A 20,962-nucleotide genomic window follows, 5' to 3' on the forward strand; every position below is an offset into this window, starting at 1 on the left:
ATGAGAGCAGCAACAGGCCATGGAATTAAATAACAGGCTTAATTAACATTAAGAATTGGCTTTCTTATTAAGAAACTGGCTGGAGTTTGAAGCCCCAATTTAGCTGGTCATCTGTCAGCTCATCTCACATCTCATTTCTGTTTGGCTACCATTTAATGATGGAAAGAATCAATTCAGAGGACTGAATCCTTAAAATCAGGGCTATTAAACTGAAGGGGAAAGAAGTTAATTAGCAGTAAAAACTGGTCACTGATTAGGAAAAGAGTTAGAATGAAAACCTGCAGCCACTGTGGCCCACCAGGCCTGGAGTTCGACATCCGTTTAAATTTCCTGTAATATTTTTTTTTGAAAATGCATCTTTAGTTTCATACTGTTACATATAAATGAGGGCCTCTTGGACAGTAAATTTTCACAAAAAAATTCTGAAAATCAAATTATGCTGCAACGGTAAAAGAACATATCAGTGAAATCTGTTGTTGAATAAGTATTCGACCCCTAATAGCTTGGAGACTGTAGGATTGTTAACAATGCAGTAAGGGTACAGAACTCAGGTGTAAACAGTCAAGCCATTCATCCTTTAGCTTGTTGATTGGTCTATAATTTGATTATTTAGGCCCATTCTTAGGAACATACAACTGAGAAATCAGTACAAGTGGCTTATTTGGTGAAACCTCAAAAACTGACAAAAATGAAGACAAGGGAACTTTCTAATGACCTGAGAACCACTGTGATTAAGAAGTTTAAAGATGGCAGTGGTGCCAAGAAGATTGCCAAGCTCATTAGCCTCAGTGTATCTGTGATGATCTTCTGCATGGGAGCCCTTGAACCTGTCACCGAGCTTAGCAGTGAGGCAACAACATAGCAAGGGGATGGTGCAAAAGTGTCAAGTGCTTTTATTAAAAACAGCAATAAAAAAGTTCAAATTAAATAAAAGTGCAGTGTCTAAAAGTTCCAATAAGTAAATAATCCATAAAAACAGATGTGACACGTGGAGGTTAAAACCAATAAATAGAAAAAGTCTTCTTAAAAACGACAAGGTTAAAATAATGCAGGAAGCATTCTTTTAAAAAAGATGACAACAAGCCCGGTGTCTTTCTTCCTCTGGCAGCTCCCCTACTCCTCCCATCTGGGCTTCTCAATAGGGGAGTCGTCCTACCTGCAGCCGCCGGCCTTCTCTCCACTCCTACTGGTCGGCCGCCTTACCGATCCCTGGCTCCGGTAGGCTTCACGAACAGCGACTTGGGATTCCCCAACGACCAGGGCTCTCATTCTGGGGACACCACGTAGGGGCCAGAATTCTGGCGGGGTTGTAGGGAATCAAAAACGTATTTCTTTCAATGACATGCAAATCAATTTATAACTTTTATGTAATGTGTTTTTTTTCTGGATTTTTGGTTGCTATTCTGTCTCTCTCTCCATTAAAATGAAACGACCATTAAAAAATTAAAGACTGTTCATTTCTTTGTAAGTGAGCAAACTTACAAATTCAGCAGGGGATCAAATACTTATTTCCCCCACTATATTTACCCATCCACTCTGGCCAATCGGGCTCTGCTGCCAATAATGCCAATGCCAACCAATGTTAGGACAAGAATGGCATGTCTAGGCCTCCTGTCGTCATTGTAAATATTTAAACTGTCAATGCCACAGCAATTTTAACAGTTTACTCTCCATTCTGGCTGTGTAGCTCGAAAAATGGCAAACTGCATCATTTCTTTGTAAGTGATCAAACGTACAAATTCAGCAGGGGATCAAATACGTATTCCCCCACTGTAGATAGTAAGTAATGTGTTTGCCTTCAAAAGGTTGACTCCAGATTTAGCAAATGTGTGTCAGGAGTTTTCCTCTGACCTGCTTGTTATTATCCTCATCTTAAAGATATGCAAGTAGAGTTAACTGACAATTCACATAGCCTGTTTACAAAAGTGTGCCCTGGCATTCAGTCCAGGAATGGTGCCTGCTTTGCTTCCATTGCAGCAGCGGGTATATTATGGAAATCCTTTAATGCCTCTTTCTTCTAAAGACATTTATCTCATTTCAGGACAGCCAGAAGACTTATGTAAAAGGCACCAGTTCATCACATGTTACCTAACCATACTGGGTTGATTTAGAGACTTTTAGATCTTTTTAAATATTTTCTTAAAACTTGTTTCATAAAGCCTGTTTGATACCCTAATTCCAGGTGGCTTTATATTTCTCCCTAGTATGTTTTACACGTTTTTGTGTTTGTGCGTAATGACATTGTTTGCTTCTTGTAAAGCACTTTTTAACTTGTTTTATAATTCACACGTTGATTACAATTATAATTCATGTGCTGCTGTTGGAAAACAAACCAAACTGGAGAGGAGTTCATACAAAGAATGAATGAGCCGAGGTCGTAACCCAGTGTTGTGCTTGCTGGTGTTTGGCGGTGCTGGAATGAAGAAAACATACGGACTCAAACTATATCTTATCCCATAATGCCCACCTCCTTACTCATTCTCTGTTACGTGATTAACACGATCAGCTACTTAATTATTTGTTTACCTGGTATCCTTATCCCAACACACTTTTTAAAAATAATTTGCCCACTGTCATCAAATGAAAAAAAATGCATTCATATTAGGAAAGTAATTTAAAAAACCTGCCAGTGTTTTGGGCAACTCTCCTTACCCGAATACTCGGAGGAAGCTTTTCTTCTTATCCTGTTTAGACAGCTCACCTTAGCTTGTAGTGTGTGTCCAGTCCGTTGTCCACACTTCTTCAGGCTGCTCGCTCAGTCCACTCTTCATTACATTCTGCAGATTACGTGAAAATGTCGATTGACCCACTCAGACATGTTGTTATTATTTTTCTTTTGAAATTTTTTGTATGCTTACAGTTGCCCTGTTAAGTGGGAAACTTCCTTCCACCCTCACTCCCAGCAGAAGGGAAACTCTTCTTAACAATGAAGCTTTCCAAGAAGGACATTATTCTTTACTAGACATACTTAATGGAAAGTTTTAAATTTTGCCCAAAAGCGTATTCATCTGTAAATCCTTATCATACTTGGTGGGGCACAGTGGTTAGTGACACTGCTATACGAGCAGGTCTAAGGCCAGGGTTTGATTTCCATGCCAGTCAGTGTGTGGAGTCTTGATGTGCTTCTCATGTTTGCACGGGCGTCCCCAATAGGCTGTCCAATCATGACAGAGCATTACATGTTAATCTGACGTTACATTATACGACTTATAGTCAGAGGTCTAACTTGACAAATGCATTTGCTGATCTTGTCGCCTGAGCTTGTCATATTACATGACTTAAAAACATTGGGTATGTCAAATTGAATGACGGAATAACATCTTTCCAGCACAGAGTCACATTTCTAAAGTCGCGCCAATTTGTACTTGTGCTAAGGCTATTACAGGTACTGCAAGTTCAGCCGCTACCTCTGCCCATTTTCCCATATCGTCGTGGCCGGTAAAACATCATTTTAAATCATACAGACAGGTCCCTCTGTTGCTTGTCAGGTCCAGGACACCCATTTTCCTTATTCCTTCTAGCTGTATTATATGCATTGTACCTCCGGGTTAGCAGGCATTGGTTGTCGGCTGTCACACAAGCTGACTTTTAAAACTCAGATTGATTTTATTGGAGTAGCAGGGTGTGTCAAGTGACAAGAGTAGTGATCACCGGCACACGCTCACAAAGACTGCCTCCAGCTCGCTAGGATTATGTAAATAAAGTGATCTTCTTCCTCTTTTACCTCCCCTTCATCTTTTCTCACTTCTGTGTGGGGTCGATATGTTTGATCCACCTTCTCCATGCAGCTCAGTCCTACACGTCCTCACCAGTCAGGCCCTTTTGGCTTCAGATCTTCTTCTACTTTATCCATCCACCTCTGCTTTGGCCTCCCTTGCTTTCTCTACCCTTGTACTTCCATTCCCACAACTGTTTTGTCCACTTATTCATTGTCTCTCCTCATTACATGTCCAAATCACTTCAACCTGCTTTCCTAGATATCTTTTCCCACTTTTGCTGCACCTCCGATTGTCTCATTTCTTATTCTGTCCTTTTTCTGTATCTCCACACTTCCATCTCAACATTTTCATTTCTACCACATCCATCTTCTTCCCCTGCGCTTCCTTTATTGCCCCCATGTCTCAGCTCCATACATCATTTCAGGTCTTGCCACTAACTTAAAATACTTGTCTTTAACTTTTACTTTAATTCTTTGATCACACAATACACCTGATAGCTTCTTCCAATTGTTTCATCCACACTGCACTCTATGGGTTATCTCTGCATCTAATTCTCCATCCTGGGCTACCACTAATCCTAGATACTTCAATTAATCCGCTCTTTTCCTTAGCCCCCTCTGCAGGATAACTTCTGAATCCTGATTATTATTACACCTCACATATTCTGCCTTCTTCCTATTTATCATCAATCCTCTGTCTTCCAAAGCCCTTCTCCATTCTTCCAACTTCCTCTGCATTTCCTCTTTTCCGCTGCATTGCAATGTCATCAGTGCAAAGCCTGCACCGGGGATTGGTCTTTTATCAAATGATTCAGCACATCCATAACCAGATCAAAGAGGTAAGGGCTTAAAGAAGACCCCTGGTGCAGACCTCCTCTAACTGGGATCTTGTCTGTTACCCTAACACTGTTCTCAACCTGAGTCCTCACTTACTCATACATACCCCTGGTCCTCCTTTCTCTTGATGTGGCAATCTATCATAAGCCTTCTCCAAATCAATAAATGCCATATGCAAACCTTTCTGTTTTTCTTCTCTGTCAGCTGCCTCAATGCAAAGACTGCATCGGTTGTTCATCTCCCTGGAATAAAACCAAACTACTCCACCCATATGGTGGTTACTTCCCTAAGCCTTCTCTCTATAACCATCTTAATGATGGATGTCTACAAGTGATAACTGCCAGAAACGTCGTGTAATGTGACATGGCCTTTTGGGTTAGCTGGTGACAATAAATGGTCGAGAATGCACTCTGATTGACCAATATTATATCCACCATTGTTCCTTGCCATACATTCATCATAGCCAAGAATAATCTGGCGTCCCTTTAGCCTATAATGTGAAAAGTTAACCTGACCCTTAAGGACCAATAATGTACAACACAGTTGTAGAACTACACCATTTTTCTTATTTGTATATAAAGTTCAGAATTGTTTTCTTCTTTCATAGATGGAGTGCGTAACATTTCAAACCAATTTTCCATCACAACTAAAATTGACAGGGAGCATCCAGACATGAGGGACTATGCCAGGAGCAAATGTTGGTGGGATGGAAAAAAGGAGTTCAATTTTGCTGCAGTTTATTTTTACTTGAACACAGCAAGAATGGAAGCGTCAGGCAGCAGATACTGTGAAGGCCGCACACTTTTAAATAAACACAAAGGTAGGAAATCTCTAATAAAAAGTATAAATTAGAATATGTTCACACATTTGTAGCTTGTTGGGAGAACAGAGTAAAATATAAAGTTAAAATACTAAAGAGACTCTGTGCTACTGTTTTAGAGGACTGTCTTTTTTACTACACAGATCAGATTTTATTGATAGATAAAATATTAAGATTTATTTAAAAATATTATCTATTATATAGCGTTTTTCATCTATCTCTCTATCTATCTATAGTGCCTTTCATATCTATCTATCTTTCTGTCTGTCTAATATTATGTGCCTTTCATATCTATCTATCTCTATTTATAATCTTCATTTGGATCTTGATCTTTGTTTGTCTGCGAATGAATTAGAAGAAGCACTAGATGGCAGTAGGGAGACCGCTAAAACATAGGCATTGCATTAAGAATCTCCTCCAGGCTTATACTACTGAAGACTGTAGTACTCCAGTCACACCTCAAAACACAGACATTCAAACTAAACAAATTGTTGTGCTTTAAATTAACTAAAGAGATCTTCATTTAGATCTTGATCTTTGCTTGTCCGTGAATTCCACACATGCGTAGACCACCTTCCAGTTTAGTACGTTGTTGTTACTCACGGATGTCAACAATGTACCGGAAAAACGAAAGGGGTGGTGGACAGTGTTACGCTGGTTAGCTCCTGAGCCCTGGTTAGAGAATGAGATTGCCGAAGATTAAAGGTACGTGCCTACGTAACATATGAATGAAAGAAAGACAGTGGGTAAAATGAATGACAACGTAACAGCACGTTCTGGAAATTATTAGTGTTACGTTGTAGCCGGCGAGTGCTGCGCGTCTCACAGTTGTACCGTGGCTTGCTCACATGTCAGTGAAGTGATCCCTATTTATGCTTTAAAGAGCCTGGATACCTATGTGTCCCCCTTTTATAACCATTGCTCCGTGTATATTGCCTTACTCTTTGGATTGCCACAAAGCAACCTGCGAGATTAGAGAAAGGTTGAGAAGACATCGTGAGAGGAAACGATAGCGTCGTGAAAACGAGACAGACTGTGAACGGACAGAAGCAGAAATGCTGCTACACCACCACATAATTACGATTCGGACAGTGATTCCGAGTAGGCCGTTCCTATCGAATCAATGTCCAAGGGTTTCTTTTTTAATTTTGTTTCCCTTATAAAAATCATAATGCTGTGCGACGAAGGGCCCAGTTCACGACTGGCAGCCGCGTTTAAACAGGGAGCCCTTCACAGACAACTTTAACACGCGCAACGTAGTTGGGCGCACATGGCTAGTATATTATATAGTGCCTTTCACATCTATCTATCTATCTATCTATCTATCATATAGTGTCTTTTCTATCTATTATATAGTGCCTTTCATATCTATCTATCATATAGTGCCTTTCATATCTATCTATCTGTTATATAGTGGCTTTCATATCTACCTGTCTTGTCTGTCTTTGTGACTTTTTGACATTTGATCTGAAAACTGTACATGCTTAATAGGAAATATAACAGCCAGAACCATGATGGAAATTCTACGAGACAAAGAAAGTGGCATAAACATGGAGGGGTCTTTTTTAACAACTGGAAGCATGGTGTCTGTGTTACCCAAGGATGCTGGCTTGCCTTGTGTCCATTATTTCACGGGCACACCTGACCCTGAAAGGTAAACCATACACTTTGGTTTCTGTAGGTTTGCAGTACTTTGGTGGATTCAAAACGTATTCAGCAGGAGTCTCATTGGGGGTTACACTATGGGCAGAGGCAACAGCGTCCTTTTTGGATACTAAATGCTCAATATGTGTTTGCATATAAATGTATATTCTTGTAATTCTGAACTATGTTCTTGGGTATGATTCACACTTGTTGCCAACTGTGCCTAACATTGGTACTCAATCCTTAATTGTTTTAAGTGTGGCAATTATACACTAGTATGTTTACAATCAAATGGGACAATTCAAGTAAAGCTTTGTTTATATGAATAATGCTATTAACATCAAATTATACAATGCACAAATTGAGAACCTTTCAGGACTTCTGCATTTAATCAGTCTACTATTGATTGCCACACAGCCTAGCAATACTCCACCCAAAAAACATATATATAATTTTTTACTATGTTGCTTACACTATGTAGTTTGTAGCGGTTGCCTAGAAAATGTTTTAATCTTATTATTCATGGAGAGTGGGCCTCAATGGTGACCAACACTGGACAATCAAAACCGTCCATGAAAAAATCTGTTACTCGTGTCACATAATGCACATGTCAAACTATCCAGTCGTACAAACACAACGTGCACAAGTGGTGTATTTTTTTTTTTTGCTAATTTGTTAAGTGAATAACTCCAGAAAATGAAAGTGAAGCTCCTTCACACAGGATCGCGTTTTTGAAATGAACAGCCGCCTCTCTCTGTCATTCACTGGTCAAGAGACCTGTCTTTCAAGTGAAGATGTTTCTCTTCTTTTAAGCGATTCTGGTGAATATTTGAGGGACGCTGACAGCACTAGGCTGCTGTTGGTGATATTTCTTGAGATTCTGTAAAAAGCAAAATTTCCCTCTTGTGATAAAAATAGTGCGATCTAACTTTACAAAAGGAGTGAACGTTTTGTAGCGTTGCTACCAGTTTTGAACACTGCCATGTCCTTCAGGTCAGTTTGACCTACTGTATACCTTAGTGAATTATACTTTTACATTTAGGCCACGTTGTTAGGATACAACCTATTAAAAACAAACAAAAGACAGCATCCTTCATATTATGTGTTCTAAAAATCAGCCACTACAGATTGAAGATGGTCCATTAATATAAAAAAAGGTTTGGTGTGAAAAATCTGACAGGGCATCTAAAAACGGCTGTTTAAATCAGGTCACAGGAAGGCACAGCACTGAGTCAGATTTAAAGACACTAAGGGTACAATAATATTTGATCATTATAAAGGAAACGGCTACTTTATTAGGCAGTAAGTTTTTGTTTTGTGTGACCCACCTTTGCTTGATCTTTTCTTAGGTCTGTCTTCAAGCCCTTTGTTTTTGTACAAGGCATTGGACAACTGAAAGAAACCTGCTCTCCCACCTTCGGACCTGATGATCCTGTCAAAAAAAGGCCCCGTTTTCAATCAAAGCCTGACCGCAGGCATGCCTTATATAAGAAACATGAATTAGCAGCGGCAATCATGGAGACCACGAAGGTGTGTATATGTACCCCAAAAAACACCTACTTTTTGTCATTGCTCGGATTTAACACACTGACTGCTGGGCCATTTATTACCAGGATGCCGCAGCTCAGGTCTTTGCTTATACAGTGGAACCTCGGGTCACGAACGTCTCGGAACGACCACACACTCGGTTGACGAACAAGCCAGTTTCCCTTCCGGTTCGTATGCGCCGATGATTTCCGCACGTGTTCAGTCTCTCCCTGTACAGTACATTGTTCTCGGTCAGACGTGCATCGCGCACAGGGACTTTACCTCAAAACTGTAATCTCCTCTCCGCCCAGTTCCTCCTCACTTCCTTCATGCCAGAACTCGACTCATGCAGGGTTAGTTTTTGTATAAATTAAGGATTTTTCAAATGTTCATTTTTATCCCTGTTAAAAAAAACTGTTTACAGCGAGCGGTTCATAAGACTGTAGTATGAACTCTTGCAATGTTAGTTTTCTCTGTTAATGGTTTTTTCAGTGTTATTCAAAGTTTTTACATTTAGTTTACTATCACGCTGTGTATTCTATGATAAAATTAACTATTTTTGTGCTTAAAAATCTTTAACAAAATATATATATATATTTACATACAGTTCGTACAGTCCGGAACCGATTAATTGTATTTACATACAATCCTATGCAGGAAATTACTTCGGGTCACGACCAGATATAGAAATATATCTTTCTATATAAAAGCGGTCGGGATTGTCCTTCCGTCCCGTGAGTGCTACGCAGGCGCAGAGTTTCACACACGCCCCATCCATTTTGCAATGCACAATGGGATTTGTAGTTTTGTAGTTTCGTTTTTCCAGGTAAAAGATGATTTTCTACTCCAGACTGTGCGATATCTTCTTCTTCTTTCTTACTATATAAAAGCGGTCGGGATTGTTCTTCCGTCCCGTGAGTGGAAAGTGTAGCGGTATTTCGCTTATCACAGACTTACTACTTGCAGCTTATGTAGGCGACATGATGTGAGCAGAGTTCTGGTGCTCCCATCGTTCCCTTGCTTTTGTGCGCGATGTGCTGGAAAAATAGACAAAATTATGTCTCTGGAAATAATTAATGTTGATGGAGTACAAATGCCTCACTGCGTAGTAAATATCAGGGGGGTTCAAAAGGGCGACCTCAATATGAAAAAAGTTTAAATTTCATCACAAAAATAACAGAAACTACGAGTATTAAAGTAATACCGCTCGAATGCAATATAACCAAATTAATGAGTTTGTATAAAATATCAAATTGATCTACATATTGAATTGCCTAAGTGGTCAACTTAAAAGGCGGGTCAGCCTAGTATTTACATACAGCTCGTACGGTCCGGAACCGATTAATTGTATTTACTTACAATCCTATGGGGGAAATTACTTCGGGACACAACCAATTCGGGTTACGACCAGAGTTTTGGAACAAATTACAGTCGTGACCCGAGGTTCCACTGTATGATAAATAATTAACTCTTATCAAAACTTGTAAAAATGTAAAGAAATGTATTAGAAAGCAGCTGTTTTATTATCATTATTATTATTTTTAAACAAATCCAGTGAAAAACGTGAAATTATTTATTCTCACCATCAACATGACTAAAGGGCCGGCATTTGAATGAGAGAACTTGAAGCCTGGCAGCACTAGAGTGCAGCCTTAGAAGCACAAATCTAGCGCGTTTGTTTGCGGTGTCCACACAACACGTTTGATAGTTGGTGATGGTCTGCATTCAAAAAACACCAGAATGTCCACATAGTGCTGGCAATCGTGACAAGCTGAAACATTTGTGATGAAGAAACATCTTCTAGGCAGCAATCCACATCAGTACCAGTGCCTACATCATCTAATTGATTGTCACTATCTTCATCATTGTTGTTATCATCACAATATTCATCTCGCAACAAATCTAGTTGTTTCAAAACATCAGCAGCATTATACCCTTTTTTGATGACATAATTATGCCTTGTGTAGTTATGACACTATTTTCCACAAGCTGCCGTGTCCAAAAAAAAAAATGTTATGGCTATCCACTAGATGGCAGCATTGGAGTAAGTAACTGAGACGCAGCTGCAGAGATTGGCAACATGCTGTCTACGACTATAGTGGCTGTCTGTATACTGAGGTATGAGCCAAAGTGTACGCCACGTCTTCACAGATTCAATCGAGTTAACGCGTACCTCGTCTTCAAAGTGTTCAGAATGCTCAATATGGGCACTTGGTTGGCTAATGTGAAGGAAGATTCAGTAGATTTCCTCAGAGTAAAGGAAAATCAAAACACTGCAGCAACCTCCGTCAGCAAGTAACATGTCACCACCTAACTCATGTATTTAAAAATAAATATTAATTTCTTCTTTATAAAATACTAGGGAGCTTTGCCCCCTGCTTACTCGCATACGAGGACATGGATGTACACTTTTACTGTAAAACTTCAGTAAAAACAATTTTTTGAATTTGATTTTTGTCAATATCGCAATGAATTTTGATTCTGTGTTTGGACTTGCATTGTGACAACGCAACGTGTAACTGCCTGTGAGAGAATTTTGTTTCTTTCTCTCAAATAATTGTCTTTGCAAAATCTGTTCTAACGGCAAATGTTTACCGTTTTAATACGAATGGCATATCAAGATCTCCTTTGTTGTCTGATGTTATGCCCTGAAGATGTACTACATTACCGTTTTTGGATACATCCTTCTTTCAACAGTAATGCGTGCAGAGGAAGCCCAGACAGTTGTAGATATTCTATGGGATATTGTAAGTCGATGTTTTCATCTTCTGCACGACCACCACCAACAGTTTCAGCACAGTCTATTGATACGCATTTAACCAATTTGCCGTGTAACCGATCGACAGTTTTCACATTGATTTGTTTGACTTCGTTTCTCTATGCTAGGATTGCCCATGTACTCATTTCTTCTGTTGATAACCCTTCGGGATGAAATTAATCAATACGATTTGGACATAATACATCATCTTTAATTGGGAACTTAAAGTGAGGAAAATGTAAAAATTTATAAGAGCTGAAAGAACGGGAACTGTGTCTGACAAAAGCATTCACACGAATGAGAGGTGAGAGGAGGGTGGGACTTGAAACAATCTCATGTCAAAAGTCTTGTCTCACGGGACTTGAAAAAATCTCTTGAAAAAAGTCAAATGGCACTTTAAGATTTCATAATTTCACAGAGGATTAGAACAGCCAGGATGAGAGCAGGCCATTCGGACCAACAAAACTTGCTTCCTATCCACTTAATTCTTCTAAAAAAAAAAAAAAACAAAGTCGAGTTTTGAAGGTCCCTGAATTCCTACCGTCCACCACACTACTTGGTCGCTTATTCCAAGTGTCTGTGGTTCTCTGTCTAAAGACAAACTTCCTAATGTTTGTGTGAAATTTCCCCTTAACAAGTTTCCAACTGTGTCCCTGTGTTTTTGATGAACTCATTTTAAAGTCACTGTCTTGATCCACTGGACTGATTCCCTTCATAATTTTAAACACTTCAGTCAGGTCTCCTCTTCATCTTCTTTTGTTTAAACTGTAAAGGCTCAGCTCTTTTAATCCTTCCTCATAACTCATCCCCTGTAGTCCTGAATCAGCCTAGTCGCTCTTCTCTGGACCTTCTCTTGTGCTGTTATGTCCTTTTTGTAGCCTGGAGACTCAAACTGCACACAGGACTCCAGATGAAGCCTCACCAGTGTGTTATAAAGCCTGACCAGAACCTCCTATGACTTGTACTCCACACATTAAGGCGCTATATAACCTGACACTCTGTTAGCCTTCTTAATGGCTTCTCAACACTGTCTGGCAGTCAATAGCTTAGTGTCCATTATGACTCCTAAATCCCTCTCATAGGGCATACTTTTGATTTGCACACCTCCCATTGTGTATCTAAAGCTCACATTTCTGATCCTACATGGTAACACTTTAAGTTTACTTACATTAAATTGTATCTGCCACAGATCTGTAATAATTCAGTGGATTTTCGATTATCTGCTAATCCCTGTAGTTTGGTATCATCTGACAACTTAACCAGCTTGTTCCTTATATTCCTATCCAAATCATTTATATTTATTAAAAACAGCAATGTCTCCAGCACTGCCCCCTGCTGGTCACCACTCTTAACATCAGCCACTTCTGATGAGGTTCCTCTCACCATCACCCTCTGCTTCTTATGTTTGAGCCAATTCTGCACCCACCTACACACCACACCCTCAACTCCCACTTCTTTTAGTTTGATGCCCACCCTCTCATGTGGCACCTCATCACATGCTTTCTGAAAGTCAAGATACAGTGCATCCAGAAAGTATTCACAGCGCATCACTTTTTCCACATTTTGTTATGTTACAGCCTTATTCCAAAATGGATTAAATTCATTTTTTTTCCTCAGAATTCTACACACAACACCCCATAATGTCAACGTGAATAAATTTTACTTGAAGTTTTTGCAAATTTATTAAAAATATAAAAACTGAGAAATCACATGTACATAAGTATTCACAGCCATTGCTCAATACTTTGGCGATGCACCTTTGGCAGCAATGACAGCCTCAAGTCTTTTTGAATATGATGCCACAAGCTTGGCACACCTATCCTTGGCCAGTTTCGCCCATTCCTCTTTGCAGCACCTCTCAAGCTCCATCAGGTTGGATGGGAAGCGTCGGTGCACAGCCATTTTAAGATCTCTCCAGAGATGTTCAATCAGATTCAAGTCTGGGCTCTGGCTGGGCCACACAAGGACATTCACAGAGTTGTCCTGAAGCCACTCCTTTGATGTCTTGACTGTGTGCTTAGGGTCGTTGTCCTGCTGAAAGATGAACCGTCGCTCCAGTCTGAGGTCAAGAGCGCTCTGGAGCAGGTTTTCATCCAGGATGTCTCTGGTACATTGCTGCAGTCATCTTTCCCTTTATCCTGACTAGTCTCCCAGTTCCTGCCGCTGAAAACCATCCCCACAGCATGATGCTGCCACCACCATGCTTCACTGTATGGATGGTATTGGCCTGGTGATGAGCGGTGCCTGGTTTCCTCCAAACATGACACCTGGCATTCACACCAAAGAGTTCAATCTTTGTCTCATCAGACCAGAGAATTTTGTTTCTCATGGTCTGAGAGTCCTTTGGCAAACTCCAGGCGGGCTGCCATGTGCCTTTTACTAAGGAGTGGCTTCCGTCTGGCCACTCTACCATACAGGCCTGATTGGTGGATTGCTGCAGAGATGGTTGTCCTTCTGGAAGGTTCTCCTCTCTCCACAGAGGACCTCTGGAGCTCTGACAGTGACCATCGGGTTCTTGGTCACCTCCCTGACTAAGGCCCTTCTCCACCGATCACTCAGTTTAGATGGCCGGCCAGCTCTAGGAAGAGTCCTGGTGGTTTCGAACTTCTTCCACTTATGGATGATGGAGGCCACTGTGCTCATTGGGACCTTCAAAGCAGCAGAAATATTTCTGTAACCTTCCCCAGATTTGTGCCTCGAGACAATCCTGTCTCGGAGGTCTACAGACAATTCCTTTGACTTCATGCTTGGTTTGTGCTCTGACATGAACTGTCAACTGTGGGACCTTCTATAGACAGGTGTGTGCCTTTCCAAATCAGGTCTTATCAACTGAATTTACCACACGTGGACTCCAGTGAAGCTGCAGAAACATCTCAAGGATGATCAGGGGAAACAGGATGCACCAGACGTTTTTTCATAGGAAAAAAATTAATTTAATCCATTTTGGTATAAGGCTGTAACATAACAAAATGTGGAAAAAGTGATGCGCTGGGAATACTTTCTGGATGCACTGTAAATAATATCATGTGCTCCACTCTGATCGTATCCTTTTGTTGTATCCTCATAGGATTCTACCATATTAGTAAAACACGACCTCCTCCTTCTGAACCCACACTGACTGTTCAGTAAAACTCCAGTTCTTGCCATGAGTTTCAGTTACTAGAATTGCCTTACCTGGTGACAAATAAAAGTTCCCGGTCAACAACTCCTTGTTCACATTGCTTTTTTTTTAAATAATGGAAGTTTAATATGTTTTGTCTTGAAACAGGAAAGAGGAGAGGGCATACGGAAGAAGTTGATGACACTGGAGACACAAAGAATTGAAGAAATGGAGAAGCTTGCTCAGAGCAGTATTTCGGACTGGACCTTAGTTGTCCACATCTTCTCGGACACTGTGCAGGACGAGCTGAAGGCTTACAGCTAATGAGTCTTTCAGAAAACACATATGAACCTGTGTTTTAAGTGCTGCCTGCTTATTTGCTTTAAAGATTCATGTGGTGTGAGCCTCACAGTGAAGGCGTTTTGGTTCAGCATCATAAAGTAGATGACCATTTCCCTCGTTCAAGACCACAATTCAGTCTTTTGCTTTTTCAGTAAAGGGAAGCGCTGGTGCAGATGACATCGTATTTCTATCAATTTTGTATTTTTTGAGTTGCCTCTATCACTTAAACTCACTGAGCTGCTTTTTTTAATCAGAGAGTCCTGATTAATGTCTAGGACATCTCGCCATAATAAGTGCTGATTTGCTGAATCTTTAACTGATCTTTTAAAGTAGCAGAAGACAAACATATCAGACTTTTAACTAGTTTGCAAATATTAAAATAAGGTGCCGTTAAATGAATATTATATGAACTTGGAAAATAAATAGCACTTTGTAAATCTTGCACAGGAATGAGATCATCTTCTTCTTTCGGCTGCTCCCATTAGGGGTCACCACAGCGGATCATCTTCTTCCATATCGTTCTGTCCTCTGCATCTTGTTCTGTTACACACATCACCTACACATCCATAAACCTCCTCTTAGGCCTTCCTCATTTCCTCTTCTCTGGCAGCTCTATCCTTCTCCCAATATACTCAGCATCTCTCCTCTGCACATGTCCAAACCAATACAATCTCGCCTCTCTGACTTTGTCTCCAAACTATCCAACCTGAGCTGACCCTCTAATGTCTTCATTTCTAATCCTGTCCATCCTCGTCACACCCAATGCAAATCATAGCATCTTTAACTCTGCCACCTCCAGCTCTTTTTCCTATCAGTGCCACCGTCTCCAGCCCATATGACATAGCTGGTCTCACTACCATCCTATAGACCTTCCCTTTCACTCTTGGTGATATCCGTCTGTCACCAATCACTCCTGACACTCTTCTCCACCCATTCCACCCTGCCTGCACTCTCTTCTTCACTTCTCTTCCATAATCCCCATTACTCTGTACTGTTGATTCCAAGTATTTAAACTCATCCACCTCCACCAGCTCTACTCCCTTCATCCTCACCATTCCACTGACCTCCCTCTCATTCACACACATGTAATCTGTCTTGGTGGTCCTACTGACCTTCATTCCTCTCCTATCATATCTCCACCTCTCCAGGGTCTCCTCAACCTACTCCCTACTATCTCTACAGATCACAGTGTCATCAGCAAACATCACATTCCATGGGGACTCCTGTCTAATCTCGTCTGTCAACCTGTCCATTACCACTGCAAAAAAGAAAGGGCTCAGAGCCAATCCCTGATGTAATCCCACCTCCGTCACTCCTACTGCAGACCTCACCACTGTCACACTTCCCTCGTTCATATCCTGTACAACTCTTACGTACTTCTCTGCCACTCCCGACTTCCTCATACAATACCACAGCTCCTCTCGAGTCAACCTGTCATATTCTTTCTCCAGGTCCACAAAGACGCAATGCAACTCCTTCTGGCCTTCTCTAAACTTCTCCATCAAAACCCTCAGAGCAAACATCTTATCCATGGTGTTCTTTCTTGGCATGAAACCATCCTGCTGCTCACTAATCATCACCTCACTTCTTAACTGACCTTCCACTACTCTTTCCCATAACTTCATGCTGTGGCTCATCAATTTTATCCCCCTGTAGTTACTGCAGTCCTGCACATCCCCATTATTCTTAAATATCGGCACCAGTACATTTCTTCTCCACTCCTCTCACTTTCCAAGATTCCATTAAACAATTTGGTTAAAAACTCCGCTGCCATCTCTCCTAAACACCTCCATGCTTCCACAGGTATGTCATCTGGACCAAAGGCTTTTCTCTTCTTCATCCTCCTCAAAGCTCATAAGATTGAGATAATAAGGATAAAGTGTGTCAACAATTAGAGCTTAATTAACATATATAAAAAAAAAGTACTCACATTTTTCATGTAACATCTGATAAACTCACAGCTGTAAGATATTATATGGATGTGATTAAAAATTAATATTTTCTGCTTGGTTCTTAAACACCAATGACACACAAAAATAGAAATGATGATTTCCAGTAGTTACTTCAAAATACACAATTTCATCACTTCCAGGCCTCGTGTTCTTGCTGGGTTTGCCTTGTAGGTGTCCAGTAGTAGCTTCCCATTTTTTATATGTTCGTGTTAGCAGCCATGATTAGGTGGTCGGACTGAGAGACCTTCCATTTTGACCACAATAAGTTGAAGGATTTCTTCAGCTTGTGTCTTGACCAGAACAGTCTGGTTTTACACCTAAGAAGTCTACCATCGGCCTCATCTTGGCACAGAGGGTTCGCGAATATCTGCAGAGTTTATTTGCAGTCTTTGTCAATTGTCATAAAGCGTTCAACTCAGTTGGTGGGATGTCTGTGGGACATCCTGAGGGTTCACGGGGTCCCTTCGAGGTTGCTGGATATCATGGCCGGCCTGTCCACTGGTACTGTGAGTGCTGTGCAGAGTGGAGGCAGGACCTCTGTGTTTTTCCCAGTTGATTCTGGGGTTCATCAGCGGTCTGTTCTGCTCCTACTCTGTTCAATGCTTGTATGGACTGGGTGATGGGCAAGGTTTTGGGGTCCAGCGGTTGTGGGGCATCTGTTGGTGAAGAGGGATTCGTGGATCTTGACTTTGCTGACGATGCTGTGATCTTTGTGGAGTCAATGGAGGCTCTCGTGGGACTGAGGGAGGAGTCTGAATATCTGGGCTTGCGAGTGTCCTGATAAAAACCAAACAGCTAGGCCTTTAATGACCTCTTGGGCACGGGCATCAGCAGGGTGTCTGTCTGCGGAGAGAGTGTTGTCCTCGTCACTGAGAGGTTTACTTATCCCAGCAGTGACCTTCTTGTCTTTGGTGACTCTTCTTATGAAGTCAGTAGATGGATTGGGAGAGCATGGGGGTCATGAGGTCGCTGAAAAGGGGTGTGTGGCGCTCCAGATATCTGGAAAAGGACGAAGGTCCAAGTCTTTAGAGTCCTGGTGCTTCCTGTCTTGTTATATGGTTGCGAGACATGGACGCTATCCAGTGACCTGAGATGAAGACTGGACTCTTTCAGTACAGTGTCTCCGGAAAATTCTTGGGTATCGCTGGTTTGACTTTGTGTTGCTCATGGAGTCCTGAATGAGGCACATGACCTGCATTGTGAAGGAGCGTCACTTACAGCACTACGGCCATGTGGCGCGATTCCCAGAGGTTGATCCGGCTCATGAGATCCTCATTGTTGGGGACACGAGTGGCTGGACCAGGCCAAGGGGTCGCCCACATAACACCTGGCTGCGGCAAATAGAGGGTCATTTCCGGAGGGTGAGACTGGACCGCTTGTCTGCCTGGAGGGTTGCCATCCTGAGTTGTTTCGTTGTGTGGTGGGTGCGGCGACATGCTATACCAGTGCATGCTCCCCGACCTGACCTGACTTGACAGAATTGAAACCCCCCACAAACACACACTGTGTGCCCTTCACCAAAAAAGCGAATTCCTGTGGGTTGTGCTGCAAAAACTTCAATAAAAGAAATGGCTTGACAGCATATTTTAAAGATAAAATTTTAATCTTGACAGAAACATGCAAAGTGTACACAGTGATGAAAACGTTACTCTCTGTATGGGACAGTTGACTTTAAACAGACCCGGTCTGTATTCTTGTTTATATCGCGACGTGTTTTGCTGATGTTTCAACTTTTGGAATTCTCATCGAGTGCAGCGTTTCCCAAACTCGGTCCTGGGACCCCCTGTGGCTGCAGGTTTTTGTTCCAACCAGATTCCTAATCAGTGACAACACCTGATCACACTCATCTCATTTAATTAGCTGCTATTTTTTTCTCTTATTCTACATTCAGAATGATTTTTACAATTATAAGATATTTAGAAGTATTTCTGCTTTTGCTAGAGATTTAAATGCTGAACTCTCTTCTGTTGATTTCATTATATTTTGCCCTTTCTCTGTGCAGTTTTCCCCCTTCGTTGTCTCTTATTAATGACAATTAAAATGAGCAGAGCAGATACGCTGGCAAACAACACTAAATAATCAAAGGCTGCAACTACTTCAGCGCCAGACCCACAAATTGGTAAAAAAATTAATTAAACAAACAATTAGAACACTTGGAAAAATAGAATGAAAATCAAGATTGTTAAAAAGAACAAAAAATACATTAATCCCATATAACTGCTTGGTACACTTTCATATATATATTTTTTTTTTTACCAGTTTTCTAATTTCTATACTGTTCCCAAAACACAAAACTTGCTTAGGGGCAAACAGTTCACTTAATTAACCCAGGAGTCCAATTAAAAACAGGAGCCGATGGGAACAAAAACCTGCAGCCACAGTGGGCCCCCAGGACCGAGTTTGGGAAACACTGATCTAGTGTGTCAGGAGTTGAAGTTTGCTTAAAAAGAATAAACGGAATTGTAACCTGCACCCCAGTGACCACGACATGCTGTCATATCAACCTAAAACTTGTTTCAAATATTTCGGCAAAGAAAAACATAAGCCACAGGAGGTCGGTGGCAGGGTGCTGTGAGCTTTGGACGGTCCCGTGCTGATGTGGTCTCAGTGCGTATTTTGGGTAGCAAGACCAGCCTTTCAGGTTTAGCAGACCTGAGCAAGACAACGGCTAAGTGCAGCTGTGGTGGGCTTCTGGGACCACACTAACTTAGAGCACCTCCTGAACAGGCTCAGCTGACTTAATACGGTGGAAGGAGGTTTATAAATGGGAATTGAACTCGGGCCTCTTGGTTGATGGGCATGTATGCTATCCACTTTGCTACCTCCAAACCTAAGGTGAAAGAAAGAAATCACTTTGCTGTCCTGATATAAAAGCAAGAGGATTTTTCAGTTTCTTTGTTACACTTTGCCTGATGAAGGGGCCTTAGCTGCCTTGAAAGCTTGTGTTTGTAATCTATTTAGTTAGCCAATAAAAGGTGGCATTTCACCCTACCTTCTCCTGTATTAATATGGTGGGTAATTTTACAAAATGAATTCCACACGCGTCAGACAGAATTGTTGCAGACAAGAACAATGTCAAATATACCACTCATATAAAATGGTTAGGACTGAAGTATAGTATGATACTGAATCAAATACATTTATCTCACTGCCGCAGAAAATGATAAGTGATACATGGAAATATTTATATGGAGTAATACAAGATAGAAAAATATGGATGAGCTTACATTCACCCAGTAATCTCCAGTACAAACACACGGAGTCGGCGTCCCTCATTAAGAAACCTCCCGGTTCATAAACTGCACTTTGCCATCTGCTCTCAGTTTCCTCCATGCAGTTTTTCTTTGGAGTGACGTGTTGGTGGTCCTGCAGATCTGAGGCAAGATCTCTTGCACTGTGTTGTCATCCAGCGCCTGTGCTCCGACATTCTGTATGAATTTCGTCCCATCTCTGACTACGTGATTTATATGCTGGGGTGAGTGCTGGAAAAGCTTGGCACATAGTAAAGGGTGCCCAACTCCAGTCCTGGAGGGCCACAGTGGCTGCAGGTTTTCATTCTAACCATCTTCTTCATTAGCGGCCAGTTTGGCTGCTGCTAATTACCTTCTTGTGAATTAATTTTAATTGACTTGGTTTTTAAAAAATGTTTCCCTGAAGTTCTTAATCGTTCCTCTTACTTTCTGTCCTTTAACGGCACCCAAACAGAAGTGAAATGTGAAGTGAGTGAGCCAACAGAAGACCAACTAAGTCAGGGCCTCAAACTCCAACCAGTTGCTTAATCACGCGGTGAGTCTTGTTGCTAATTAAACTCGTTCTTTAATTCCATGGCTTGTTGCTGCTCTCATTGTGCAACGGCAGACATTTGTGAAATTGTTGACTTTCTCTTTTCTAAGAGCTCTGGTCAAATGTCTTGTGGACCTGAGCAGATGGACATTCCTGAGACTTCCATCTTTCTTTATTTTCAGATAGTGTTGTTTTGACTCATTTTATATCTCATTATTGTTTGGCTGCTAATTAAGGAAAAAAACAATTAAGTGGTCCGAGTCTTCAAGAACAAGTCAATTAAATAAACTAGCAGCAAAAACAGGGTTAGAATGAAAAACCTGCAGCCACTGCGGCCCTCCAGGACTCGAATTGGGCACCCCGGTCTACGTAATTGGGAAATTAGTTACAGCAAGACCAGATTAAGACCCTCCAGACTGTCATGGCCAAAAATATTGGTGCCCCTGCACTTCCTCCAGGAAACTGTTACAATTTCAAATGC

The 20,962-nt window shown here is 41.2% G+C and overlaps 1 protein-coding gene across 4 annotated transcripts in view; it reads left to right on the forward strand.

The window, feature by feature from the left end:
* scrn3 (secernin 3) overlaps window positions 1-15,188 on the forward strand; it is a 45,334-nt gene extending 30,146 nt beyond the window's left edge. For all 4 annotated transcript variants that reach the window (XM_039757659.1, XM_039757662.1, XM_039757661.1 and 1 more), the window contains 4 exons: window positions 5,163-5,375; window positions 6,867-7,029; window positions 8,369-8,549; window positions 14,573-15,188. In XM_039757659.1, coding sequence (XP_039613593.1) covers window positions 5,163-5,375; window positions 6,867-7,029; window positions 8,369-8,549; window positions 14,573-14,728 — 713 coding nt within the window. In that variant the 3' untranslated portion in view covers window positions 14,729-15,188. The remainder of the gene's footprint in view (window positions 1-5,162; window positions 5,376-6,866; window positions 7,030-8,368; window positions 8,550-14,572) is intronic.
* Window positions 15,189-20,962: the final 5,774 nt, after the last annotated feature.

This window comes from Polypterus senegalus, chromosome 6 (genome assembly GCF_016835505.1).
Source record: "Polypterus senegalus isolate Bchr_013 chromosome 6, ASM1683550v1, whole genome shotgun sequence".
Classification (NCBI taxonomy): Eukaryota; Metazoa; Chordata; class Cladistia; order Polypteriformes; family Polypteridae; genus Polypterus; species Polypterus senegalus.